The sequence below is a fragment of the Ciona robusta genome, chromosome 7, assembly GCF_009617815.1.
Source record: "Ciona robusta chromosome 7, ASM961781v2".
Classification (NCBI taxonomy): domain Eukaryota; kingdom Metazoa; phylum Chordata; class Ascidiacea; order Phlebobranchia; family Cionidae; genus Ciona; species Ciona robusta.
In genome coordinates this window covers 8,114,911-8,125,985 of record NC_143241.1, presented here as the reverse complement: position 1 = coordinate 8,125,985, position 11,075 = coordinate 8,114,911, and the positions used below count along the sequence as shown (strand labels likewise).

Genomic DNA, 11,075 nt, shown 5'->3' with positions numbered 1-11,075 from the left:
ATTGCTCCAACCCAGTGGTCACTAATGGGTTGTCCAAATCATAGGCCATACATAAAAAATCCTAAAAAAATAATCACCCACAAAGTAACATACATGGTAACTCGTAAGCTGGCACGAGGTGCGAAACCCGCGTGATAACGCTGTCGTTTTCCGGCCACGCGAGGATAAAGTAAGTTACATTCATTCATTCATTCATTCATTCATTCATTCATTCATTCATTCATTCATTCATTCATTCATTCATTCATTCATTTGTTAAATTTTATATAGGGTTGAAAATGTGTACGTTACAATATCGTAATTATTTAGACGCATAAGGTTTATTACTACAGTTCCTGTTAATTTAGACACTATTGCAAAGCGATCAATTAATTAAAAAATTGGGCTCCCTAAAGTTTAAAATATGCGATACCGCCTCCTAATGGAGAAGTTGCGTAACAATGAGGAACAAAATTGAATCTTGATTGTCATAGTTCTTCTATTTACGTTCTAGAAATAGAAAAAAATTAAGGATTTTTCTAAATAATCGTCGTTGAATACGAACCCATTAATACATCAATGCAGAGAATTTTAAAGCTATATTTTAACACAGTAGGTCGCGGATAGAGTAATTCAAACGCCGTGGTCGTAGTGTAGTGTATAGGGCAATCACTTGTAAAGTATAGGTTACCGGGTTCGAAGCTAGGTCCTGCTACCATTGTGGGCGCATGTTGGGACAATACAATTAACCGGTAATAGTTCGTTTGTATTGTTGCAAAATACGTAACAGCATTACAGTAATTGCTGAGATTTAAAGGTCTATACCATTTGCGACAAACTTATTGGTTGTAATGTTTACTCATTAACGCAGTGCAGAAGATACCAAGTTTCTGTCTTCCATATCCGTTTACCTCTACAAGTATCCTAACTCTATAAACCTTTTTTTAATTCACAGCAGGGTAAACATTAATACAAAGATGGCTGAATCTGGTTACCACAGTAGAATTGCACAAGTCCATTCTGACCGAGTCGTCACTAAATTCCCGGAAGCTTTCTGTAAAGCTGCGCGAGTTGATCAGAAATATGATTTTGATCCAAGAATAAGACAATCTTGTAGCAGTGAGAGAATAAACAATGTTAGTTTAAAGATTTGTAAAATGATTATAATCGGTGATGTCTCTGTTGGAAAGACGTCACTCGTGAATCGGTTTTGTAAAAAGGCGTTCGATAAGGATTACAAAGCAACTATTGGAGTAGATTTTGAAGTGGAAAGATTCGAGATTCTGAATACACCGTTTACGCTGCAAATGTGGGATACAGCCGGGCAGGAGAGATTCCAATGCATTGCAGCTGCGTATTATCGTGGTGCGCATATCGTTTGTATTGTTTTTGATCTAAGTGATATTAACACGCTCGCTAGCGCCGCAAAGTGGTTAGAAGCAGCACAAAAAGAGAACAAAGGAGCGGGGGAGTTACTTGTTTTCTTAGTTGGAACTAAAAAGGATCTCGTCGCACCACAAACTTACAAGGAGGTTGAAAAAGAAGCAATTCAAGTTGCTAGGCAACTGAATGCAGAGTATTGGGCAGTTTCGGCAAAAACCAACGAAAAAGTTCGAGACTTTTTCTTCAGAGTTGCAAGTCTCTCTTTTGAGGGAACCGTTTTGAGAGAATTGGAAAAAAGGCAGTTTACACCTGTCAGTCAAATTGGAGATGGGGTTTCAATTCAGTTGAATAGAAACAATCCACCACCACCCAGAAGCAGTAAGACGCAATGCTGTAAAACATGATGATGTCATAGCTAATGATGTCATCAATAATGATATGATTAGTTAAGTTGTCATAGGGTAAAAAAATATTTATTTTTACCGTCATTTAAAAATTAATGATTTTCAATGTATTTATATATATATTTAATATTTTTACCAGAATTTGAAGGCATATATATATATTTATATAAATTTCATATTTAGTTTCATATATTCAATCCCAAATGTGTTACCATAGAGCAAACTAATGTTTTTAAACTTCAAAGGCCAAAATTGATGACAAACTATAAATAAATATGTCTTGCTGAGTAAAAACATGCATTTAGAGGCATTTGAAAATGAGCAAATGGTAAAGAGTTCAAAAACCTATGTCATAGATAAGAAATTCGGATGTAAAACTACCAAGTTTATGATCTAACTCCAAAATTCCATAAATGTAATTTCCCACCCCAAAAATACACTACATGAAAATACGTCTATACCCGTATTTATAAAAGCTTTCTATACAATACAAGTCTTGCGTTACAAATAGAGTGTCTTATGGAAAATTCAACCCAATAGCTAATAAGAGTGCAAATTAATTATTCATTTTAATTGACTAGGCATAATGATTTTGACTGTAGTAATATTTGGTGCTTTATTGATTTAATTCATATATTTAATTCATGTGTATAATTGGCAATTTAAAATGTTATATTTTTTTATAAGTTTGCGAAAATAGCAGACCGGGTAGACTTCGTAAAACATCTGCTGTTTTATAATAGGCCTTCTATTTCTCTTACAAACCTTAGTTTACATTCTATTCTATATGGGTGAGGTTCTACACAGCGAGGCACGCTATGGGACCTGAGGTTTAGACCAGAGTTGTTTCCAGTAGCCCAACACCCAAATAAAGATCATATATATATTAGCTATGCTATCTTTCATATACAATTAGCTTAATTTTATCTCCATTCATATCCTACCCCTAGTTGGTGGCAACTGGCAAGTATTATTTTTTAACCAAAAACTTATTTTGTGTCCAAATAAAAAGTTATCTATACTGTGATAAATACCATTGTGATGTCATAACTGTAATAAAACGTTGTACTAAATTTAATTTGCATGTAAAATTCGCTATGGCCTGTTTTTTAAACATTTTTTCTGCAGAATTTAATGAAATTTTGTATTTTTGAAACCTTTTTTTTTAAGTTTGAGCATTATTTCTGTTATTTATAATTTTTCTGTTTAGTTAAATGTTTAGCCACTCTGTGTATTTAGCGCACCTATGCTTTATATTTAGTGGGGTGGGGGAAGATGGGACACCTTTCATTCTATTTTTTCATCCCATTTGTTAGTAAACAAAGAAATTTCTAAGAAATATAAAACCGTATCTTCCCGACTCCCGTAGATCGTTGTTAATTGTTTAAAACACGATCAGGATATTTGGATATTTTGTGCTAGAGGTGTCCTATCTTGCCCCACCCTACTATAATGTTGTAGTTAAACTTGTTTTAATTCATACTTGCCATCGCGCATAGGTTGACACACAATTAGTCATGAGTAGTCAAGATGAAATGGTTACTGAGTTTCGTGGGATTACCGACGCGTCAGAGGAGCGAGCAAGATTTTTTCTAGAGAGTTCCGGATGGCAGTTACAGGTAATTTATACATGTACTTAGTGGCGCAGCTAGGGGGGTTGCAAGAGTCGCAAGCCACCCCTTTTTTTAAAAATTAAAAAATTACATTTTTTTGAAAACTGTTTCTGCTTTTTTCTTCTGGCTGTGCCACTGCATTTTCTTGGATAATGTTAACAGGGCTTGGGGCTGGGATTCTGGTCAACTTTGGTCTAAGTCCCAAGTCTATTGCATGTCTAGGTAGTAGGTACATAATTATATAATAGGCCTAATGAATTGGAAAACTTTGGTGATTTACCGATTATCGACAAGGGCAAAAAACGGCCGATATTATCGGCGCTAAGTAACCAGACGACCAACGGCGTGTTTACGTAAGAATTAATGCAGAGTAATACCTTATTCATAAACGTAAACTCAAAAATTACAAATTTAATTAACCAATTAATTAATTACGAGTTCACTAATAACTAATTAATAATAATTAAGCCTGTTAGTTGATTTTTATTAGCTATATCAGATGTTTTTTAGGTGCATTAAAATATCGGTTATCGGCAACTGAAATTTACAAAATATCGGTATCGGTTTAAAATATCGGTCGGGCTCTACGATAATACCATGCATTTTCCCCCAGGTTGCTTTGAGCAGTTTCTTTGATTCCGGAATCGCGGAGAACCCAACAGCAATGAGTGAAGGTGAGGTTATAGTTTTTTCTATTTTTTTTCTATAGTGAAGGTGAGGTTATAGTCTTTTCTATTTTTTTTTCTATAGTGAAGGTGAGGTTATAGTTTTTTCTATAGTGAAGGTGAGGTTATAGTTTTTTCTATAGAATAGAGGTTATAGTTGCAAATATTTAAATTTTGGTGGAGTCTTGACCAGGGATTCCAACTTTTTTGTCTGTGACATCTTTAAATGTATGACAACTTGTTTTTTCTGTATTAGTTAATAATACATTTTCTCACTAGTTATTGCTTTACATTAGCCTTTGCAATTTCTCTAGCTATTGTTTAAATTTTCAAGTGGCAAGTTTGAGCCGTTTTTGCACTTGGCGACACCTGGCAACAGATCGCAGTACTGTGCAAGTTGACTCTTCACAATTATGGCTATTAGTAATTCTCATAGATGTTTAATATTTACCTGTCTGAATTGCAGAAAAATCCATGGTAGGCTACTGTGGCTGTTGTACTTTTGTAATGGTCCCTATTTCTATGCCTTAAGGATGAGGACTGAGGTCCTTGTCAAGATCTTGCGTTTTAGTTAGGTCACGGTTGACCCATTACCCCAACACCCATGGATTTTGGCTTGATTTTTCCTATTCAACCAAACATAACACCTAGCCTATATGCTATATTGAGTATCTTCTTATTCACCCACCCATCACCCAGACGAGGTTGATGAGGAGTACGTTCCAGAAGAAGACCCTGAACCTCCGAAGAACAAACCAGGAGTGAGCACGAGGTCGTCAAAAGTTGAACCGAAACGCACAACCCGATCATCCAAGTTTGCGTCCGTGCACGATTATAAAAATAACAAGAACGATGATAGCAGCGAAGAAGAAGGCCAGAGGTTGGTTGTTTGTTTAAACTATGGTTTGTAACTTATATTTATCCAAGTTTTGCCCATTTTTGTCCATACATCGCACATGTTTTGTCCATGTTTTGTCTATGATTTGCCCATTTTTTTCCAATGTTTTATGTTTTTTTTGTTTTACATGTTTTGTTCAGATTTTGCCCATGTTTTTTCACCTTATTCCTGTTCCAGATATTACGCTGGAGGTTCAGAACACAGCGGTGAACTTATAGTTGGACCACCTAGAAAGAAAAACACAAATCAACAAATAAAAGATTTATTTAAAGAGGTAAATGTTTGATTAGGTTAATTATTATTAATCTAATGATGCTCATTATTGTGTATGACCTCATTGTGACATGAGGTGTACGAACACCCATGTTATAACGACTGTCGTTTTTCCGGCCATGCGAGGATAAAGTAAGTTTCATTCACATGGTAACTCGTAAGCGAGCATGAGGTGTATAAAAGTAAACAGAACACCCGTGTTATAACAACTGTCGTTTCCCCACCATACGAGGATAAATAAGTTACATGCATGGTAACTTGTAGGCTGGCACGAGGTGTATGAAACAGAACACCCGTGTTATAACGACTGTCGTTTTCCTGCCATGCGAGGATAAATAAGTTACATACGTGGTAACTTGTAAGTGAGCACGAGGTGTATGAAACAGAACACCCGTGTTATAACGACTGTTGCCCACGAAGCAAGGGTAAATAAAAATGGTTGCATTTGTTGATAAAAGTTACATTTATTCCTTTATATACATATAATACTCTCAGTTAACCAACTACTTTCCACCCAGGCGAAGGAACATGGGGCCGAGGTGGTCGACGAACCGAGGAAAGATGGGAAGGAAAAAGAGAAGAAGAAATATTTCACCGGTGCGGGTTACAAACTTGGTGATGGGGGGGAAGATTCTCCATCAGTGTTTGTTCCTGGAGAAGTAGAGCAACAAAGACCTGGTCCCGTAAGTAATGGTCCCAAATGTCGACTAACTTTGTACACCCATATAGATTAGAACTGTACACTATATTTACTTTAGTTTTAAAAGTAGTCCACATTTTAGAACAACATTGAGCTATGGAATGAATGCATCCATCTTCACATGCAACTTATTATTTAGTATTTAAAATAATAAATTTAATAAATGTTAAAAAAATACTTTACAAAAAAAACTGCAGATACAGGATTGGATCCAAAATGTACAGTCAGTAGCATTTTAACCAAATGATCAAAAAGGTGATAGAGTTAAATTAATTCACTTTAAACGTGATTAACTTTTCGTTCAAGAATTCGTCTACAGTTAGTGTAACACTTCAGGTGTATAAGAGCAGTCTGCATGTTGGGGAAATGGGCAACTCTGATTTAAATCTCAAGTCCCATGGTATGCCACACTGTAGGACCTCACCCATATAGAATAGAATGTGCATATACAATGTTGGGGTAATGGGCCAACTCTGGTCTAAATCCCAGGTCCCATGGCATACCTCACTGTAGGGCCTCACCCATATAGAATAGAATGTGCATATACAATGTTGGGGTAATGGGCCAACTCTGGTCTAAATCCCAGGTCCCATGGTATGCCACACTGTAGGACCTCACCCATATAGAATAGAATGTGCATATACAATGTTGGGGCAATGAACCAACTGTGGCCCAAATTCCAGGTCCCAACCCATACAGAATCTAACACTGTTATAAACTTGAAGGTAAACGTCGTGTTAAAGTTATGGTCCAATGGTTTCACTGTCGATGACGGACAATTAAGGGATTTTAACGACCCGCAAAACCAAGAATTTCTTCAAAGTGTTAAAAAGGGGTGAGTATTTTAATAAAATAATAACTGGAACAGTTTATTTAGTATGTCAAATATATATGTTTTATAAAAAAATTAAACTCTCGTGTACCCGTTTTCTAAAGAAAAACCTTGTGTGTACATGAGAAAACTAAAAATTCCTATGTATTTAATACTATCTGCATACATATCAAACAAATAAATACCTCGTGTAATATAACTAAACAGTAAAAATGTAGAAAATCGTAGAAAACATATCATATACACCCGTATACATTTGAAACAATATGAAAAATTTTATGTTTCCGAATACATCAGAAAAACAAAAAAACTTGTGTACCAGCGAGAAAATACCCTTTTTTCATGTTTTTTTTCCAATTTTTTTATGTTTTTCCAATATTTTCACCAACCATACTTTTACCCCACACAGTCAAATACCACGGGAATTAATACGCAATGCAAAAGGTGGAGAGGTCCATGTCGATATGGAAGATCACAGGGAAGAGGATTACAAACCACAAAAGAAGAAACTTAAACCTTTCTCCGGGCAAGGACAGATGCTTGGGAGGTGGGGGTTTATAGATACTCAATAATAGAGATTCTATTCTATAAGGGTGATGTCTTCAGTGAGGCACACCTGAGACCTGGGATGTAGGTCTATTATCCCAACACCCAGGTTGCTACCATCTAGACCCCACTGAGGCAGTTTATGGACACCCAATAATAGACATTATATTCTATAAAGGTGAGGTCTTCAGTGAAGCACACCTGAGACCTGGGATGTAGGTCTATTACCCCAACACCCAGGGTGCTACCATCTAGACCCCACTGAGGCGGTGTTCTATAAGGGGTGAAGGCCAGAGTTGGTTCAATCCTCTCGCTCATATACTACAACTACACCTACCCTACTCGTTAATCATTTTTTTGCCAGAATAGCAATTGCCCCAACAGCAACGCAAAAATAATAATAAAAACATTTCTGTAGTGGGAGAAAAATCCCCCCCCCCCCTATATAATTTCAGCCCCATTATAACCCCCATGTTTTTTTTTGAAAATCACTCCCTTTTTTTAGAAGATCATCCCTATATAGATTCAGCTCCATTATAACCCCTATATATTTCACCCCCAAGTAGATACCAGCCCCATTAGAACCCCCTGTATTTACATTAACCCAAGTATACCCCCTTGATATTTTAGCCCCACCCCCCAAGTAGAGACGAGCCCTGCCCCCTCCATCTCATCGTCAGTGGACCCGCCCATTTCTATTGACCAATCAAAACCTTCAACTAATATTCAAATCAGATTATTGGACGGGACGAGGATACGACAACAATTCAACCACGACCACAGGTGATTGTGATGTCATAATAAAGTTGGGTGGTGGAAGATGGGACACCTTTTTATTCCATTTTCTCGTCCCATTTGGTTGTAAACAAAGAACATTCAAAGAATTATAAAACCGTATCCTCACGACTCCCATAGACCGTTGTTGATTGTTTAAAACATGATCAGGATGTTTGGATATTTTGTGCTAAAGGTGTTCTATCCTTTCCCACCCTACTACAATTAAAATCACCATCACTATTATGAGCAAACTATGCATGAACATTAACTTTATTTTTTTTTAAATCAAACCGGTGTGAACCAATCAGTAACAACACACGTGTTCTGTTTTATACACCCCGTGTCCGCTTACGAGTTCCCCGTATGTAACTTATTTATCCTCACATGGCGGTGCAACAACAATCTCTATAACACAGGTGTTCTGTTTTATACACCCCGTGTCCGCTTACGAGTTCCCCGTATGTAACTTATTTATCCTCACATGGCGGTGCAACAACAATCTCTATAACACAGGTGTTCTGTTTCATACACCTCGTGCTACAAGTTACCAAGTATTTAACTTATTTATCCTCTAGTGTTGGGGCATAAGTAACAAACAAGAATAAAATACGTATGAAATATAAGAATTATTATCAGGACTAAACATGTCTTTTAAGTTCAACAGCCTCGCTTTTAACTGGTGCTCTTTCCCACACATTTTATGCTTGTCGTTTTGCTGTTGATACAAGTTACCCTGTATATGTGTAAATTGTCCTTATTTTTACTTTTTCTTATTTATTTTCAGAGTCTCCGATATTCGATCTTTTCTTTTGAACTCTCAACCCAACATGGGGTCACGACCTTTCGTACTAATGACAACATTTCCTAATAAGGAGTTGACCAACGAAAACGAGACGATTGCTGGCGCCCAACTTCTCAACTCACAAGTCGTACAAAAACTAAAATAAAACAAGTTTTTCCCGTTCGAATTTTCAAATTGTTGAATTGTATTAAGCTAATACTTAGCTACTGTGTCTGCTTACATGTTAGGTGTTACCACACTTATGTGAGTCGATTGTCCGTTAAATAAATTGTTGCAGGTTCAAGTGTTTGCTGCAATAAATTATTCAAACTGGTTTTCTTATGGCTTGATTTTGTTAATTATAGACAGTTGTATTTAGTTGAATATTAAGGATATTTTATGAACCAAAACAACAACAAAATTCTTTGCCAAAGTTAGGAATGTAAGATTCTACCCCAACGCATGATACCGGTATCATGTGTTTGTACCAAAACTCAAAAAAATCCGATTTTTTAAAAAAGGCAAAAATGTGAGATTGGACCCCAACGCATGATACCGGTATCATGTGTTTACACCAAAACTCGAAAAAATCCGATTTTTCAAAAAAGTCAAAAATGTGAGATTCTACCCCAACGCATGATACCGGTATCATTTGTTTGTACCAAAACTCGAAAAAATCCGATTTTTTAAAAAAGTCAAAAATGTGAGATTCTACCCCAACGTATGATACCGGTATCATGTGTTTGTACCAAAACTAAAAAAAAATCAGTTTTTTGTCAAAGTAAAAAATGAGAGATTCTACCCCAACGCATGATACCGGTATCATGTGTTTGTACCAAAACTCGAAAAAATCCGATTTTTTAAAAAAGTTAAAAATGTGAGATTCTACCCCAACGCATGATACCGGTATCATGTGTTTGTACCAAAACTCGAAAAAATCCGAATTTTTAAAAAAGTCAAAAATGTGAGATTGGACCCCAACGCATGATACCGGTATCATGTGTTTGTACCAAAACTAAAAAAAAAAATAAGTTTTTTGTCAAAGTCAAAATTGTGAAATTCTACCCCAACGCATGATACCGGTATCATGTGTTTGTACCAAAACTCGAAAAAATCCGATTTTTTAAAAAAGTCAAAAATGTGAGATTGGACCCCAACGCATGATACCGGTATCATGTGTTTGTACCAAAACTAAAAAAAAATCAGTTTTTTGTCAAAGTAAAAAATGTGAGATTCTACCCCAACGCATGATACCGGTATCATGTGTTTGTAGCAAAACTCGAAAAAATCAGATTTTTTAAAAAAGTAAAAAATGTGAGATTCTACCCCAACGCATGATACCGGTATCATGTGTTTGTACCAAAACTAAAAAAAATCCGATTTTTTAAAAAAGTAAAAAATGTGAGATTCTACCCCAACGCATGATACCGGTATCATGTGTTTGTACCAAAACTCGAAAAAATCCGATTTTTTTAAAAAGTCAGAAATGTGAGATTCTACCCCAACGTATGATACCGGTATCATGTGTTTGTACCAAAACTAAAAAAAAATCAGTTTTTTGTCAAAGTAAAAAATGTGAGATTCTACCCCAACGCATGATACCGGTATCATGTGTTTGTACCAAAACTCGAAAAAATCCGATTTTTTAAAAAAATCAAAAATGTGAGATTCTACCCCAACGCATGATACCGGTATCATGTGTTTGTACCAAAACTCGAAAAAATCTGAATTTTTAAAAAAGTCAAAAATGTGAGATTGGACCCCAACGCATGATACCGGTATCATGTGTTTGTACCAAAACTAAAAAAAAAATAAGTTTTTTGTCAAAGTCAAAATTGTGAAATTCTACCCCAACGCATGATACCGGTATCATGTGTTTGTACCAAAACTCGAAAAAATCCGATTTTTTAAAAAAGTCAAAAATTTGAGATTGGACCCCAACGCATGATACCGGTATCATGTGTTTGTACCAAAACTAAAAAAAAATCAGTTTTTTGTCAAAGTAAAAAATGTGAGATTCTACCCCAACGCATGATACCGGTATCATGTGTTTGTACCAAAACTCGAAAAAATCAGATTTTTTAAAAAAGTCAAAAATGTGAGATTCTACCCCAACGCATGATACCGGTATCATGTGTTTGTACCAAAACTAAAAAAAATCCGATTTTTTAAAAAAGTAAAAAATGTGAGATTCTACCCCAACGCATGATACCGGTATCATGTG

General features: G+C 35.9%; 2 protein-coding genes across 3 annotated transcripts; both read left to right on the top strand.

Annotated features, from left to right (window-relative positions):
• Positions 1-692: 692 nt before the first annotated feature.
• Positions 693-3,265, top strand: LOC149734436 (ras-related protein Rab-34-like). The gene has a single exon (XM_089880997.1). It carries the CDS (start codon positions 957-959, stop codon positions 1,764-1,766), a length of 810 nt encoding a protein of 269 aa, XP_089737123.1. The 5' UTR covers positions 693-956; the 3' UTR covers positions 1,767-3,265.
• On the top strand, positions 3,207-9,186 carry LOC149734435 (NSFL1 cofactor p47-like). 2 transcript variants are annotated; one of them, XM_089880994.1, is made up of 9 exons: positions 3,207-3,385; positions 3,993-4,053; positions 4,744-4,924; positions 5,120-5,216; positions 5,734-5,898; positions 6,641-6,750; positions 7,157-7,294; positions 7,924-8,076; positions 8,855-9,186. In XM_089880994.1, the coding sequence occupies exons 1-9, from the start codon at positions 3,284-3,286 to the stop codon at positions 9,015-9,017; spliced, it is 1,170 nt and encodes a 389-aa protein (XP_089737120.1). In that variant the 5' UTR covers positions 3,207-3,283; the 3' UTR covers positions 9,018-9,186. The 2 variants fall into 2 exon arrangements, with proteins under 2 accessions (XP_089737120.1, XP_089737121.1); XM_089880995.1 differs by having other exon boundaries at positions 3,993-4,058; positions 4,749-4,924.
• The last annotated feature ends 1,889 nt before the right edge of the window (positions 9,187-11,075 follow it).